The following is a 17,468-nucleotide window of genomic DNA, read 5'->3' on the forward strand; positions in this document are numbered from 1 at the left end:
AACATAGACTAGCTTTTGCATGAATTAATAAACAAATTTCTGAATATTGCACACACACACACACACTGAATCTTAGTGTATCTAAATTCCTTTCAAAACCAGAGGATACTGAATCATCAGTAGTTAAACTCTGACACTATTATACCATTTTATTACATCACATCCTTTACAAAGATTGTGCTCATTGAACAACACAAAAACAATGTCAATATTGGCCAAAATGTAGTGTCACACAACTTGTTTTGGGTCTTAAGTAAACATGGTCAACAAATGTAGCAGGGCCCCAATACAATAAGGGTTAGACAACTGACATGCTAATCAAATTTTGTCATCAAGGTTTTGAATGGGCAATTGCCTGCTATTAACTTTCAGTATTACTGATCATGGCCACCATTTGACAAAAGAATAATACAACAGTAAGTAAAAATACAAAGAACTTTGGGCAAGAAGCCAACTTTCAACCAATGTGTGAAAAATGCGGAAGGAAGTTGTTTTTTTCATTTGACATGTCACCCATGGCTTGTCAGCCTAATAACCACACCCCAGTGCTGATCTTATCTGAAAACAAAAATAAAAGTCAGTAATTCAGTGATGAACTATTTTGTAACCAAATATTTCCAAACTGTGCAGTTATACCAAATATTTGTTACTTGAATATAAAATATAATGAAAAATAATAAAAACTACATAAAAAAAATATCTAATTTTTTTTCTTGTCAAATTGTTACTAAAATTAAAATGAAAACAGAATATACAAAGAAGAAAACTAAATCAAAATACTAATAAAACTATAATCTCAGTGATACTAAATCAAAACAGATTCATTAATGAAGAAATCAAAATAATCTTCAACCATGACTTAAAATAGGGATATATAATCTGACACATGCCACTGGTTATGGTTAGAACAAGTTACAATTACAAATACATTACAAATAATGTAATATAAATAATCTATGTAAAGTTTTATTAGTCACAACTGTGCCGTAAAGGGAATCTAATTATTGTCATCAAAAGACTTTACTTTGCACCAATACAAACATTACCTTAAAAAATGTTTGTGTGTGTGTGTGTGGGGGTGTGTGTACTTGTTTTTCTATTCTGTTGGGGATTTAAACCTGAATACACACAGACTCATGGGGACTCGTGTCATGGTGGGGACCTAAATGGAGGTCCCCACGGGTAAACAAGCTAATAAATTACACAGAATGAAGTTTCCTGAAAATCTAAAAATGCAGAAAGTTTCCAGTGAGGGGTAGGTTTAGATGTAGGGTTGGTGTAGATCGATAGAAAATATGGTCTCCGTATAAAAACCATTACGCAAATATTGCTGTTTAAAGAATGTTTATTGACATTTATTGTGTAGGCTACTAGTTCACATTGTTGCAGCCAGCTCAGATCAATATTTACCCACAGAATTTGCATTTACATAACAAAAACTAAGGTTAAATAATTTGTAGCCTATCGCTATCGCTAAGTATAGCGTTTAATAAAATACAGTTTTTACAGCGGGCTCTGCTGTGTGTTTAATAAAACTGATCAACAATTAATTAATTATATTTTTAATATTTCTCCGAATTAACTCGAGAAACGATCGTCCAGTTAAAGTGCGATTCTCGAGCGAATCGTTCAGATAAGTCGTTTTGTGAGCGGCATCAATTGATTCATTGAAAAGATTCGACTCAGTAAAGTGATACACGATTCGGACATCGCTAGACGCTAACTCAATCTGGAAACAGCTTGTTCAACGTTATTCAGCGTTATTAGTTATGGATGTGACGGGTTCTGATAGTGATTGGAGGAGTACAGCCTTTCGACAAAAAGTAGTGGCCCAAATGTGAGTATACAGTTTTTTTAAAAATATGTTTTATATTAGAGCATTTTGCAAAAAACAGAGGGCAGCTAACGTTAGCTAGTTAGCTGCTAACTAGCGGATGTTCGGACGCAGACGCGTTATCAACTCATCTGTTAAGCACAGTAGAAATCTTCAGTAATTGTATGTGTATTTATATATGGTATCAATCTAATCACGGTATTTTGCTCATTCAATTATACATTTGTTGATGTTGTTTTGAGCTAGCTAATACAAAGTTAGCCTCATTAAATATTAGTCCAAATGTGTACAAGCGAAACTGCAGAAATAAATACTATTTAACATGTCATGGGCAAAAGAAAACAACCTTTAAGATAATGAATTTGTCTTGTGATTTATTACTTTAGGCTCATACACTCTTCTAACCGTCACTCAAATGCTCCTTTTGTCATTACTTTGAAGAAGAAAAAAATAGCACTTATTTTGGAGTTGTGTTTATTGCAAAGTGCTTGGAATGGCCTTTTCTCATATTTTTTAAAAATAATTTAAGATTGCACCAAAATTGTGTTTTTGGTGACTTTGAAAGCGGAGACTTCTCATATTAAAGGGATAGTTCATGCAAAAATACTAAATACCAAAATTATTTAAAAAAAAAAAAATATATATATATATATATATATATATGTACACGGTACCAAAAGTTCTGTTTTCATTTACAACCCTCCATCTAATTCAAAGCTGTATGATGTTTCTTTCTTCTGCCAAACACTAAAGAAGATATTTTGAAGAATGTTGGTAGCCGAACAGTTGACTGCGCCATTGACTTCCATAGTATCACATTTATAAAATTCATTTATTTCACACTATGGAGGTCAATGGCTAGTGGCCACTGTTAAATGTTAGTTCACCAACATTCTTCAAAATATCTTCTTTTGTTATCAGCAGCTGAAAGAAATTCATACAGGTTTGCAACAACATGAGGTAGGGCTGCACAATTAATTGAATTTCTAATCGCGATTACAATAATGGATGCCACAATTATGTAATCGCTCAAAGTGGCAATTAATTGTTCAAAGTCCACTTAATGTTATTTTTGAGTGATTAATATGTTTTTTTTCTTTCTACGTGTTTTCTTAAGTGTTTTTACATTGTTTTAGTTTTAGTATAACGTTATAATACCATTCATAAGAAACCAATCCGATGTATAGTTGACATTTGAGGCTTAATACTATAGAAAAGCACTGAAGGTTTTTCATTTAGAGTGTTTTCAGCTTGTCTATTTTCATATAAAAATATGGCATGCAGTTGCATCAAACAATGGTATAAACATCATTCAATGTAAATTGTGATAATCGTAATTAATAACCGCAATTACAATTTTAAGGGAATAATCATCAATTATGATTTTTGTCATAACTGTGCAGCTCTAACCTGAGGGTAAGTAAATGATGACAGATTTTTCACTTTTGGCCGAGCTATAGGCTACCTATAAGGTTATATTTATTTTCTGCAACAATTTACATTCATTAAAACAACAAAATATATATATTTGAATAATTTGAATAACGTCAAAGCTTGAAATATACTATTCTGTGGAGTAATGCTTCTATGATAACAATACACTTAATTTCAGAAATTCACGTATTGAAATCGCTCTTAGAATATTTAATCTTTTTTAATTGGTAAATTTTCCTGTTGCAGTAAATACATAAAAAAAACAGCTCTTCTATTAGTGCTCATGTTCTTGATATTTCTTAAATGATGGATAGTCAGTTAGCAATAGGTAACAGTTCTAGTTTGTCATGGGTCAATTGTGATGAAACATTCAGACTTCTGCTTTATTCAATTGCAGAGAAGAAGCCATGAGAAAAGCAGGAACTGCTCACACAAAGTCCAGCACTGACATGGAGAACCATGTTTTTATCAAGGCAAAGACCAGAGTAAGTATTTCTTTTAAATGTGCATGCTACACTCCAACAGAAAAGATTTGTTTATATGTGATTGTTAAAAGTGCAATAAGTATACTATACTTTTTTTCAACAGGAGGAGTATTTGTCTTTAGTTGCAAGACTGATAATTCATTTTAGAGACATTCGTAAGTAGCCAGTATACTATGTTTTCATTGTTAACATTTTTTTTCATAACATTTTTGTATGTGTACTGTGTATTGATCCGTTTGTTTTTCATTGCAGATAAAAAGTCACAAGGTGGGCCTGGTGAATTTAAAGAGCTATTCTAGATCTTCTTATGTACACTATTAAACTGTAAGTGTTAATTTCTGCCAGATTTTAAGGTATTGCTGTTTATTTTTAGATCCTATGAATGCCCTCCAAAGTATACCAGGAGTGGGTGGAGGTGGTCCTGGAGTTATTGGCATTGGACCACGGCCCCCTGGTGTACAAATGGGTGGGATGGGGCAAATTCAAATGGGTCAACATGCCATGCAGGGAGGTCAGCAGGGTGGTAAGTACTATAGCTGTCAGCTGATTAGAGAAACTTTGGTTTAATATCTTATTTTTAATTCCCATACATTGCCTGTGATGCAATATTAATCTTAGCAGGTGCTGCCGGGCAGATGCCGATGATGCAACAGCAGCAGTCTATTCAATTTCAGCAGTTTCAGGTGCAGCAACAGGCAGCCATGCAGCCTCAGCAGCCAGCACCTATGCAGCCGAATGCCATGCAGTTCCAACAGATAAGGCAGCAGCAGCAGCAGCAGCAGCAGCAGCAGAATCAACAGCAGCAGCAGGCCCAGAATCAGCAGCAACAACAGAACCAGGTAATGGAGAATGGAAATATTCATGTTTGCTCCACTTCATATAAAGAATATGAAAACTTGTTTTAACGTGGTGTGACAGATCACTGTAACTGCCTCAGTTCACCTGCTTATCCTTTCCTATTTACTACAATTTATGATAGAAAATCAACATAAATAAACCTCAGAAGATGTTGAAAGAAACCGTACAACTTACTGAAATGTCTCATGTAATCACTCAATCCTCGTTTTAACCATAGAAAGATGTAAATGAAACCGCTTATAAGCAATATCACAATGCCCCAAGAAAGCCATTCAGTGTCCATAGACTCGATATAGTCAACTAGAAAAAACTCTAGAGAGGAGCATTTTGCTGAATATATGCACTGTTTTATATGGAATAATGTTAACCACTTTTTAAATGTTTATATTTCAACAACAAACTGCAGTTGAAATAATTTTAACATAAACATGTTGATATATTGCCTTATGTGCAATTTACATGTTTTTGAGTATTGATTTTATCTAAATATAAATAGAGATAAGAATTATGTGCAACAAACTGCCCTATTCTGTAATACAAGATGTTCAGCATATTCCCCATTGATTTTAGATTGTAACCTTTAAAACTAGTAATGTACAAACGGACATGATTCCCTGTATAGTCTAGAATATTAGCAGAGAGATCAGAATCAAATCAAGAGTTTGTGAATTGGAATCTAATAGATTAATATTATCTGTGCCAATACCCCGACCTATATGAGTTCCTTTGGTGATGTTTCATTTCTCATTAAGAATGTATTGTTTTAATGGCTTTGCCTCCAGTTGCACCAAACAAGAATGCAGCAGCAGCAGTTAGCACAAATGCAGCAACTGCAACAGCAGCAGCAGCAGCAGCAACTGCAACATCAGCAGCAACTGCAGCATCAACAGCAACAGCAACTGCAACATCAGCAGCAACAGCAGCAACTGCAACAGCATCAGCAGCAGCAACAACTGCATCAACAACAGGTTCAAGCTCAAGCTCAGGCCCAAGCTCAGGCTCAGGCTCAAGCCCAGGCCCAAATGCAGCAGCAACAACAGCAGCAGCAGCTTCAAGCTCAGGTCCAGGCTCAGGTCCAAGCCCAGGTCCAGGCTCAGGTCCAAGCTCAGGGTCAAGCCCAGGTGCAGGCTCAAGGAGTTGCAGGTCAGATGCCCTCTCATTCTCAGCAGCAACAAGTCATGGTGCCCCAGTCATTAGCACAAATGGCTCCTGGACAACATCAACCCATCAGCTCACTCAGCCAACAACAGCAGCAACATCTGAAGCTCCATCAGGTAATGCAGGTAAAGCTAAAAAAATGCAAATAATGCAAAATCCATCATAACACACATTACACCTATTATTGACATGTGTCTTGGTTGATGTGATCGTAAATAGTCAGATGAAACGCATATTGCAACTGACAGTTTCAGTGTCTTATAAACCTTCCTGTTTGTGCCTGCGTGTTTATACAAGCAGGCGAGAGTATTGCAGCAGCAGCAGCAGCAGCAACAACAACAACAACAACAACAACAACAACAACAACAGCAGCAACAACAACAACAACAACTACAGCAGCAGCAACAACAACAGCAGGCTCAGCAGCTCCAGCAAGCCGGCCAGCACTCCACAGTCCCTGGCCAGGTAAGCCCAGTGCAAGCTGTGGTGAGGACTGAGATGAGAGACTAAGCGTGGAATAATTGCATGCTACCAAAATCAACACTTGAATTTCCTTTGAATGTCAAATCTCTATTCTTTGCCTGGTGGTGGGCTGTAGTATACTGCACATATCCTAATAACAACACAAGTATTATACATCGACATTATTTTTGTCAACAGAGGTTCAGTTGTTGGCCACAGAAGTGAGCCGCGTTCAGATGATGATACAACTTTATTGTCAAGCAAGTACTGAAATGTGTCTTGCATTACAGCAGGTTCACTCACAATCACAAAACTTTGTCACATGGACAAAACTGGTTCTCTGGTCAGTATACATAAAATATAGGCCAGGCATCAAAACTATACGTTGAACTACACTTTAAATTATTATTTCTTTCTCTGTACATTTGAAAGTCTAGTGTTCAATTGTATAAATTTTTTTTCTGAGCAAAACATTTTCACTACGATGTATATAAGACATCCACTACAATGTAACAATAGTTAATATTCCAAAAAATATTTGGAAAATTAATTTATTTAAGGATTACTGTGCAGCCCTAAAAAGCTAATGAATTGTAATTTTCTAATCTTTACCAATTTTTGCCACTACCCTTCAAACCACGAGGTTTAACCTTAGGTTTTTTTTTATCAAGGTTTTATTCATTTGAAATAATAATAAATAAAAAAAAATCACAAATCTTACCTTTCGTTGGGGAATAAGAATTTAAAATGGGGGGAAATATCATTGTGACATAAATGTTTTTCTGTAATATATAAAAATAATACATTTTTGATGTGCGGCAAAAGATAATTGAACTTCACAAATTAGAAAGCGACTTTAAGAAAAGAGCTAGAGCAGTGAAAATTCCAATTTCCACCATCAGGGCAATAATTAAGAATTTCCTAACAACATTAAATGTTGTGAAAATGCCTGGAAGAGGACATTTGTTTCTATATTGTCCTAATGCATGGTGAGGAGGAAAGTTTAGTGGCCAGTTTTAGATACATGGCATCTTTGATTCTACCTTATACCAACAGATAAAAAAAGTCTAAAATTGACTGACTTAGAAATCTTATAATGGGCCATGTTTGGATGTTCCAACTGGACATTAATCCTAAAACAAACAAAAAAAGGAGTGGGGTTATCTGAAGAGGAGAAGCATCAACATGGAGCTGTGAATCTGAAGGATTTGGAGAGATTCTGGATGAAGGAATTGTCTCTGATCTCTTGTCAGGTGCTCTCTAACCTCATCAGGCATTATAGGATAAAACTCAGACCTGTTATTATGCCAAATGGAGGTTTAAAAAGATCAGTGAATAAAAAGCATGCAGGCTGATACTGATTCCGATACAATACTGAAATCTCTTTGCTGAAAGCGTAGTTTGTTTTACAGGTAATCTAATTGAATAAATGCCCAAAACTTCTCGCTACAAATGCATTCTGGAGGCCATTTCTGCTGTATTTGTTAGCAATTATATAAAGTACATCCATTTTTTAACCATATATAAGCTAAACTAGCAACAGTGACCCTCCCATCTGTGAACATTCACCGGAAGATGACATTTTGCTTCATGTTGCTTTCATTTACCTTGTCCCATATGTGTGGCCATAGTTCATACTGAATCTAGAGAGGGAAATCTCTATTCTATAACAGAGCTGTGAAATCCGGCAGAGCAGTCAGTTTTAGTTTGAGTAGCGTTAGTTTTTAATCTCATTTGCATTATGCATGTATGTGCAGCTAACAGCCTGATTGCATGCCTGCTATTTTGAACCCACAAACACTCTCTGCATGCACCTGATAAGAAATGCATTCCTTTTAAAAAAAATGCAGTGTAAATAACAGTTTGGAGTGATTGCTAACATACTCTAATATTGTAATATGTAAATGATTCCTTGAATGTATTTAAAGAAGATATTGATGGTTGCATAACATCCACACATTGCTTGACCCCTCTGAAAGCTATTAGTAGATGGCAAGCTCAACCACAGCTTTAATTTACAGTTAAAGGCTTGTTGGAGATGCGGAAGCTCCCGTTGCATCTTTTCTTGCCTTGCATTGCATAGTTGTGGTACATGAAAAGACAGCATGAACTCCATTGGCCTGTGGCTTACCTTGTCGTGACAACCAATGTTGTTAAAGAAATATTTTAGGTTCAATACAATTTAAACTCAACTGGCATCATTTTTGGTTACCACAACCAGTCACGGTGAGCCTTATACTGCAAATGTAAATGAGGCCATTTTCTGAAGGATTTAAAGTTTTTTTTTTTTTTTTTAGTAAAATCACACTTAAAATTATCCAGTCTGTTATTTGAGCTGTAATGTTATTCCTGTCATTTTAGGTGTAATTTAACTCAGGGAAGGTTTTTTTTTTTTCTTTTTTTTTACACGTGTGAAATATTTTATATTTTGCATCTGGCTTTAGTATTGAAATGGATTAGCCCGATTCACTTCTGTTGTAAATGCACTCTAGAAAAGTCAAAAATTTATATTTGTAAGTAGTATCTATATGTCACAAGTGCTGTCAGTTGAGCTGAAGTTGTATTGAACCCAGGGTATTCTTTTGTGCTCTAGAGGAATGAGAGGAAGCTCATTATACTGCCAAATCTTTTTATTTTTGGAGAGCCGTGTTGCGTGATTGAATGTGACTGTATATGCATCTGTGCTTGCAGACCTGTTGAATCTATTTCTGTTTGCAGTCTTGCATGTGTTTCCTCATGTCCGCTGATGCACTGCATTTATTATTTTGCTTGTGACATGTCTGTTGTCCCCTCTGTCCTCCTCAAAGATGATGCCCCGTCTTGGGATGCAAATTCCACCCCGGTTGCCCCGCGCCACCCCGAACTCTGCCAATCCTCAAAACCCTGTTGCCATTGGAGGACAGCAAATGCCACAGGTATTTATCGCAGGGCTGAGTGCCGGGTCTCAGCGCTGCAACCCAATGGGTGCATATGTCTGTGGCTCTAAACTAGAACGAAGCTGTCCATAACCCACACTCATCTGCCTCTCTCAACTCCCCCACTCCCTCCCCAACTAGTTTCACAATCAGAAACATTGAGTCAGAAATGACCCAGAAGCATTTAGCTTAAAATGGAAATGAAAAGTGTGTGGCACAGGTAAGTGGACTGGATTTTGTTTTTCTCTTAAAGTGCTAGGAAGCTACCATCTACTGGTTATATAGCGCCATCTACTGGTGCTGTACAGTCAGAGCAAGCTGATCTTGGCCGTATATCTGTATCTCTAGGTAAATGGCCTTCACCAGTGCAGTGCCAGCTTTCCTCCAGTCATGTGGTTACTTTGAAAGCATTTTCATTCTTTTCTCTCTCCTAATTTCTTTCAAGGGTCAACAAATGATGTCATCACCTTCCTCAGTTCAGGTGCAGACGCCCCAACCGATGCCACCTCCCCACCACCCGCAGCCATCCCCCCAGCCTCCTTCCTCTCAGCCCAACTCTGTCAGGTATAGTGAATAGTTTAGTTTTTCTACTATGTATTGACATAACTACAAAAGGTTAATTAAACCTTTTTCGCTCTAGCTCTGGTCCAACCCCTTCTCCTGGAGGTTTCCAACCCAGCCCCTCGCCTCAGCCATCCCAGAGTCCTGCATCTTCACGCACCCCCCAGAGTTACCCCCTCCAGGTACCTTCACCAGGACCTCTCAATACACCAGGTACAGAACTGCTCTCTTATTATACTCCTAGAATAGTTTTTTAAGCCATATATATATTTAACTGTGCATGCTTGTTTTTTTTGTTTTTGTTTTTTACATTCTCTGTTTTTTACAATGAAGGTCTTTGCTCACTGTGTCTGACATTTTTTGAATGCTTTTTTTTTTTGTCTTTTTTTTATTTTCTTTCATATTCGTCATCCTTTCTTATCAAAATGTTTGCTACGGATGAAAAAATGCAGAAAATCAAACCTGGTCCTTTTTTTTTTTTTTTTTTTATACTGACGAAACGGGATTGACACAATGTGAGGTCGGATGAATTTTTTAACAAGTGAAAATTTTGGAAGAGATTTTGGGACCCAAAGACCTTTTAGACCCTGCAAAGACCTTTAGACTTTATATTTTCTTCATCTATTTCTACCTTTAAACTTTAAAAACTGATCAATTCATTTGATTTATTTTTTGGATTACAGGCAATCCAAGCTCTGTAATGAGCCCAGGAGGAGCCTCACAATCTGAGGACCAGCTTTACATGGACAAACTGAAGCAGCTGTCAAAATATATCGAGCCGCTGCGCAGAATGATTAACAAAATAGACAAAAATGAAGGTACTGGAGATTTCTTCTCTTTTGATGCTGATTTTTTCCCCCACTTGGATCTTAAGGATCATGGTTTATGTTTGGTCTTTACAGATAGGAAGAAGGATTTGAGCAAAATGAAAAGTTTGCTCAACATTTTGACTGACCCCAATACAAGGTAATAAACCAGACATGCTGAATATTGTCTCCAGTGTCGGATCTTTGTTTTGTGATTTAAGGTTGTGTTATTGCTGTCCTCCACTAGATGTCCACTTAAAACACTACAGAAGTGTGAAATAGCTTTGGAGAAACTAAAGAATGACATGGCAGTGGTAAGTAACATTAGTTTCAACATAGGGAGTCAAAGTTAAGTTGTATTGTCTAACCAATTTCTACAATGATGTCTGATTTGGTTTGCAGCCAACTCCTCCTCCTCCTCCAGTGCCCTCTACCAAAAAGCAGTACCTGTGTCAACCGCTTCTGGATGCTGTCTTGGCCAACATCCGCTCCCCGGTTTTCAACCATTCACTTTACCGCACATTTGATCCTGCTATGACAGCAATTCATGGACCCCCAATCACGTAAGATCAACAGCTGAAAAAAATCTATATTTTCTCTCATATAAGTCGGTTGTCTTCTTTTAAGGAATAGTTCACCCAAAAATAATAATTATTATTTTACAATAATTTACCCACCCCCATCGTTCCAAACGTGTAAGACCTCAGTTTATCTTCAGAAATAAAATTAAGTTATTTCTGATTAATTCTGAGAGCATCCAATAGACAGCAATGTAATTACCATGATCAATGTCCAGAAACGTAGCAAGGAGATGGGTAAAGTATCCATCTGACATCAGGGGTTCAACAGTAGTTTTATTTGTATTATTTTTGTAGAAACAGTGATACAGTTTTAGAAGGATTCTTTGAAGAATAAAAACTTTGAAAGAACAGCATTTAGTTGAAATAGAAATCTTTTGTAACATTGTAAATGTCTTTACGGTCACTTAAAAAAAAAATAATTAATGACTAACTTTGGAATGATGATATCTATCATAAATGTTATATCACAATAGTATTAATTTTATAATGGAGATTACATAGCCATGTTATACATATGTATTAAATGCTTTTTTTTAGAAAAACTCATTAAACTTTTCACAATATATCGTTTTGAGTAGGGTTGGGAATAGTTCGATATTTTCCGGTTCCATTAAAATCATTAAACCGCTATAAAAAAAAAAAAAGTTGTAAGGAAAAATGCACAATACTCAATACTGTTTATTACTTACTGTCAAGGTTGGCAATATCAAAATTCAACATATATTACAGTATACGGATCTTCATAATTAGGGTTGTGTGTATATAGTTCAAAATTTTCAGGTTCCAATTCTGGTTCCATTTAAATGAACTATTATGTTTTTTCTACATTTTACCTTCATTGAAAGAAAAGTGAAGTGAAGTGACATACAAAGTGTGATGTGCGCCTTTACTAAGTGATTATTTGGACTTAAGTCTGTTCTAGAGACATGTTACAACTTTTTAATAAAGCTCTCATTGGTTTTCTTTTGGAAATATGTTTCAAATTTATACTGAATGCATTTAGGACTGTAAAGCATGCCTGTGTGTGTCAAAGTCATGATTAAAATGGAAATCGCAAAATTGATCAAAAAATCATGATAGGTTCATATCGCACAGTCCTACTCTAAATTGCTCTGCATTTAACCAATCCAAAGTGCACACACACAGCAGTAGACACACACACACACACACTGTGTACATGCACCCGGAGCAGTGGCCAGCTATTTATGCTGCAGGGCCCAGGGAGCAGTTGGGGGCTTGCTCAAGGGTACCTCAGTTGTGATATTGCTGGCCCGAGACTCGAACCCACAACCTTAACTAAGAAATCGCTCACTGTTCTGGTTATAAAAAAAAAAAAAACAGTTCTGAATACCAACTCTAGTTTTGAATTTAAAAATGAAAAGCAATGTATGGTGTGTATATATATACCCCCCAGCCTTAACTCTTGAACTGCATAATCTTTAATTCCAGGGGTCCCTCAATTCCTTCCCGTAAACGGAAGCTGGAGGATGATGAGCGCCAGACCATCCCTAACATACTTCAAGGGGAGGTGGCTTGTCTTCATTCCAAATTCCTGGTCAATCTGGACCCGTCCTTTTGCAGCAACAATGGAACGGTGCATCTCGTATGTAAACTAGGTCAGTGCAGCCCCCGTGCCCACTGTATGTGCCTTTTATAATTTTTTTAAAAAATGGGTCTATTCACTCTTGTCATTGTCTTTGTCTAGATGATAAAAATCTTCCCAGTGTTCCCCCTCTTCAGCTGAGCATTCCAGCGGATTACCCCGATCAGAGCCCTCATTGGGAAGATGACGGTCAGCAGTATGGTGAGTCTAAGCCTGATTTGTGCATTAAATGTCAGCATGCAATCTTAGGCTGCCATTTAAAATGCCAACACTCTTAAGCTCCCAATTTAAATGAAAATCCATGGCTGTGAAACGCATTAACTCATCACTTCCTTACCTTCCTCTCTCTGTTCCTCAGAGGCCAACCCCTTCTTGCAGAGTGTGCATAAGAACATGACCTCTAAACTCCTTCAGCTTCCTGACAAGCACTCAGTGACGGCGCTGCTGAACACCTGGGCTCAAAGCGTGAGGCAGGCTTGCCTTTCAGCTGCTTAGTATGTATTCCCATCGGCACTATCAGCCCAGTATAATCTCTATGGAATGATGGCAATATATTACTACTTTCTCCGTCTTTTTTTATTTTATTTACCTGAATTATAATCCATTTTGTTTAGTCTCGTACACAAAGGCCTTAACTGTTTGTGCATTGCTTCATTAATAAAGACATTTAAACTGCTGTTTCAGTCTGAAATGTGTGGCACAGAAGTCACGTAACCGCATGATTGGTCCTTCAGCGCATATTCCTCTGTAGACGACGTCTCTGCACAGCCTGAGTCCTCCTGTGTCTGTCTGCTATGTTATTGAGGGGCTGTTTGAGGGCAGGGAGCATCACTTTCTCTGCTTTACTAGCCTGAGACACAGGTCTGTTCAAATAGTAACAGAGTAAGGGTTCATATCTCCAAAACTCAGGTTGAAACTATATATAAAGATATTTACAAGCAATGACTTACAGTCCTTTAGGCAGTGTTTGGTGAGAAAGGGGGGGAAACGTGTCTGATTCATCAGCTCTGCCAAAAAAAAAAAAAAAAAAAAAAAAAAATGAAGGTAAAGGGTAAAAGGGCATCTTAATATATCCTGGAAAATGATATCATATTTGCTCAGAATTTGTGAAGTCACTCATCTTTTTTACCATAATGTAAGAGATACATTTTAATGTATATCTTTTTTTCTTTTTTTTTTGTAATTTAAAGTAAATAATTGTGCAAGAATATACATTATTATTATTTTCCTTTTATTTTGGGGTAAGATGCAAAGTAAAAAATTAAATTACCTTTTACCATCAGCAAGATAAGTCTTGGTCAAAATATTTTTGTAAACTTGTAAATTCTCTGCAGTTATTTTCTTGTTGAATCCAATGTCTTTGAGAACGCCTTTCACACGTTGGATCTGAGCGAAAACAAATTTAAAAAAGCTTATGTAATATGTTGAAAGGCATTAAGAAATCTATGATCTCACCTCCTGGGACTGCAGGCTGTTAGCATTGTTCAGCTGGCGTATGATTAGCTCACTTTCCTGTAGGGTGGGAGGTCGAGGGGCCTGAGATGGACTACACTGGATCATCAGAGGCTGTAGAGAAGTGATGAACCCTGCTTTGACTTCTGAACGATCATTGGTTCTGTCCCCTGTGAGGGAACTTGATCTGGTTTCTCTATATTGTAAATGACTGTAGGTATAAGAAGAATGTTACTAATTTATGTATAATAATAATGTAACTGAATAATTATATTTAAAAAAATATATCAGGTTAAATTAAATTAATGAATAATACAATTTGATATGCAGTTTTGTAAGCACCTGATCTCTGTGACTTGTGGTGAGCAGGTTTCCTCCAAAGTCTGTTCCAGATAGTTCTTTCCGTGTCTCTGGAACTCGTCGTTGTCTGTATGCTTACAGATTCTCCGGCTGGATCCTGTCGTGGCATTTTGGTTCAAGTTAAACGTGTACCAATCACACACCTGTCTAATGGTTTTGTTTGAGAAGATGTGAGAGAGAACATAAGTGTCACTCAACCTATACTGCTCGACTTTGGGAGCTCCATTATCAGCTTATACTGCAGCTCTGTAACCACATAATTCCATAAAAATACACAATTGACAATGATGTTTAGTTTATGATGGTGTATGCAAATTTTCAATATTGTTATATTTTTAACTTCGTTTATGTTTAAGAAACATTTATTATTATTATTATTATCATCAATATTTAAGTTGAGTATTATTATTGTAATTTTTTCAGGATTCTCTGATGAATAGAAAGATCCAAAGATCAGCATTTATTAGAAATAAAATGCTTTTGTAACATTATACACTACCATTCAAAAGCTTGAAGTCAGTATAAATTATAGAAATCAATACTTTTATTTTGCAAGGAAGCTTTAAATAGATCAAACGAGATGATAAAGATTTATAATGTTACAAAAGATTTGTATTTCAGATAAATGTTGTTCTTCTAAACTTTCTATTCTTTAAAGAAACCTGAAATACCGTCTTTTGAGCTGCAATGTGTGACTTGAGTAATGATGCTAAAAATTCAGCTTTGAAATCACAGGTATACATTTTAATATTAAAATGGAAAACAACCATAATCGTATATTTTTTTCTTTTTTTAATATATAAAAGAAAAAATATTTCAAAATTGTATTTTTTATTTTTTTGCTGTACTTTGGATCTAATAAATGCAGGCTTGGTGAGCAGAAGAGATTTCTTTAAAAATATTTACAAATATTAAAAATAATTTTTATTGGTAGTGTATATTCGGTATTAACTTTTTTTTGTTTGTGTGTGTATTTCTTTAAAAATTTTATTCTGTAGATGTAGTATATTTTTCTTTGGTCGGACAAATAAAAGGTACATTTTGGATGCTTTGGTAAGATGACACAAACAATTTTTTACCCAAAATATTTTATATGTAAAGGATGTTCTCTGAATTTGGCTTTTTTTTTGGTACTAGATGTTCTTTCCAAGAGCTGGTATTTGCAACGTGATGTTTGAAGATTGCTAACCTCTGTTTCTGCTTGAAGTGTTAATTCATATATCTATTTTTGTACCTGTTGCTTTTCATGGGTCATGTCAGTGTGACCTAGTCCTTACTTATAGCTTCTGTCTTCTTTTGATCTCATGCTGCAAAGGCCTTTGTCTTTTGCTTAGATCCTCAAATTATTTAGACAACTTAGTGATCTCCTAGATATTTAGGAATGTTTTGATTTTACAGATTAAACTCAATTTATTTTGTTATTTGTCATCATTTATGATTTTATATTCAAATAAACCACAGCTTTACTGAAAGATTTTACCTGCCGGAATCTCACTGCATCATATCTCAAACTGAATGTATGTCACATTGAAATACTAGGTCTAGACGGCACGCCTTTTACTTTGTTTCATATTTTTTAGAATAGTTTTATTTATTTATTAAGTCATTACTGTCATATGTTGAAGCACTGACAGCCAGAAACCTAATGAACTATTTCCACTTAGGCACAGGACGATCACTTTTTGTGACAATGTCCATTATATGGGATAGGTTGTTACAGTGGGAATACGTTTAAAGGTACTGATTTATATTGTAAACTTATGACATTTTAAAAAGCATATCATGACATATAATGCCTTATTTAATGGCTTTTCAGGAAATATTAACAGTAGTTAAATTCATAACTATTATTTATTTCACGTTGTTAGCACAACACCTTTACATTTGATTAAACAAAACTCATTTTGACAGTCAGAAACAAAACACCAAAACGTTTGTCTGAGTAAACTGATACTTCGCCACCCACAGAGTTTACAAACGACATTATTTCATTTTCCTCATTCAGCAACTCGACGTCACCAGGCAACCGAGTATCAGCTCTGATACATATAATTAAACCTCATATCCAAATTCTGTCAAACCTGCATGTCTTTCATTCACTGAAAAAGAGATTACAGCCCGAGTCTCCATTCACGTTCACTGCAACTTTACTTACAGTAAAAGTGACTGGAGACTGACCCTTTTATTCCGCCTAACATTTAAATTGTATTTCAAAATGAATTTCTGCAGCTCTTAGCAAAATGAGTGTGAGAAAATGGCAGAATTGGATAAACTATGCTTTTATAACGGCAAAACAGGCAACATTATCAAATAATCTTGTCACATTTGTAGTGAATTACGTCAAGTAATGACAATAACGTTTGTTGAAAGTACACGGACAAATACTATATATGAATCATAAGATATATATATAATTGTTGCACACTAGTTTACATATAATAGAGGCACACTTAAGTCTCATGAACGCATCGTTCATTATAAGGCCCAAACATTATTTCTGTAACATGTAAGGAGATGCAACATACAATTACCTTTATTTTCCCGTTTTAACAGATCTATTTCGCTGTGTAATTTCTCCAGAGTTTCTTTGTGCTGCTTTTGTAAGAAGTCAATATCCCTCTGCAGCGAAGCTCGGCGTGTTTCCATTTCGCTGTGAAACAAGTTCCCTCGATTCATTGCTGCACTACGTCACATACCGTACGTCTACTCAGGAGGATGACGTATCACTGCGTTGCGTCACAACTCGTGTTCTACCCAAAATCCTAGACGTGCCTTTACACGTTGTCATAGAAAGAGCTTTAAATTGTACACTCTTTTCTCTCCCACTGGAACTTTTAATATTGTAGTGGCTGCTATAGTAAGAGTACTACTTCCTCTAATACTGCTGGGATATAACAGATTTAACAAAGTTAATTCAGTACTTCATTCCATAATGTAAAATCCCCTGGAGATGTGCTAC

At 36.0% G+C, this 17,468-nt stretch overlaps 3 protein-coding genes across 11 annotated transcripts in view; 2 read left to right on the top strand and 1 right to left on the bottom strand.

The window, feature by feature from the left end:
• LOC113038752 (mitotic-spindle organizing protein 2) overlaps window positions 1-17,468 on the top strand; it is a 1,160,083-nt gene that overhangs the window by 822,450 nt on the left and 320,165 nt on the right. The window lies entirely within an intron of this gene.
• LOC113038722 (mediator of RNA polymerase II transcription subunit 15-like) lies at window positions 1,686-13,373 on the top strand. 7 transcript variants are annotated; one of them, XM_026196346.1, is made up of 18 exons: window positions 1,686-1,837; window positions 3,666-3,753; window positions 3,857-3,908; window positions 4,006-4,020; window positions 4,127-4,276; window positions 4,372-4,592; window positions 5,394-5,894; window positions 6,067-6,234; window positions 9,039-9,146; window positions 9,592-9,710; window positions 9,787-9,920; window positions 10,391-10,525; window positions 10,610-10,673; window positions 10,761-10,827; window positions 10,916-11,076; window positions 12,544-12,710; window positions 12,800-12,898; window positions 13,056-13,373. In XM_026196346.1, exons 1-18 carry the CDS (start codon window positions 1,770-1,772, stop codon window positions 13,190-13,192), a joined length of 2,454 nt encoding a protein of 817 aa, XP_026052131.1. In that variant the 5' UTR covers window positions 1,686-1,769; the 3' UTR covers window positions 13,193-13,373. The 7 variants fall into 7 exon arrangements, with proteins under 7 accessions (XP_026052131.1, XP_026052132.1, XP_026052134.1 ...); XM_026196347.1 differs by having other exon boundaries at window positions 6,070-6,234; XM_026196349.1 differs by having other exon boundaries at window positions 5,394-5,885.
• Window positions 13,390-17,360, bottom strand: LOC113038748 (coiled-coil domain-containing protein 74B-like). 2 transcript variants are annotated; one of them, XM_026196386.1, is made up of 7 exons: window positions 17,041-17,360; window positions 14,708-14,755; window positions 14,492-14,606; window positions 14,153-14,360; window positions 13,968-14,083; window positions 13,648-13,704; window positions 13,390-13,560 (listed from the first exon to the last, which is right to left on the bottom strand). In XM_026196386.1, exons 1-7 carry the CDS (start codon window positions 17,183-17,185, stop codon window positions 13,428-13,430), a joined length of 822 nt encoding a protein of 273 aa, XP_026052171.1. In that variant the 5' UTR covers window positions 17,186-17,360; the 3' UTR covers window positions 13,390-13,427. The 2 variants fall into 2 exon arrangements, with proteins under 2 accessions (XP_026052171.1, XP_026052172.1); XM_026196387.1 differs by lacking the exon at window positions 14,708-14,755.

The sequence above is a fragment of the Carassius auratus genome, chromosome 21 (assembly GCF_003368295.1).
Source record: "Carassius auratus strain Wakin chromosome 21, ASM336829v1, whole genome shotgun sequence".
NCBI lineage: Eukaryota > Metazoa > Chordata > Actinopteri > Cypriniformes > Cyprinidae > Carassius > Carassius auratus.

Bases quoted from the DNA above. Each gene is read 5' to 3' on its own strand.
- LOC113038722 (XM_026196346.1), top strand. From the start codon at position 1,770: ATGGATGTGACGGGTTCTGATAGTGATTGGAGGAGTACAGCCTTTCGA. The intron at 1,838-3,665 runs GTGAGTATACAG...ATTCAATTGCAG, and splicing joins CAAAAAGTAGTGGCCCAAAT to AGAAGAAGCCATGAGAAAAG. The intron at 9,711-9,786 runs GTATAGTGAATA...TTTTCGCTCTAG, and splicing joins TCTCAGCCCAACTCTGTCAG to CTCTGGTCCAACCCCTTCTC.
- LOC113038748 (XM_026196386.1), bottom strand. From the start codon at position 17,185: ATGAATCGAGGGAACTTGTTTCACAGCGAAATGGAAACACGCCGAGCT. The intron at 14,756-17,040 runs GTAATTGTATGT...ATGTGGTTACAG, and splicing joins GTTAAAACGGGAAAATAAAG to AGCTGCAGTATAAGCTGATA. The intron at 13,561-13,647 runs GTAAGTCATTGC...CTATTTGAACAG, and splicing joins CAAACACTGCCTAAAGGACT to ACCTGTGTCTCAGGCTAGTA.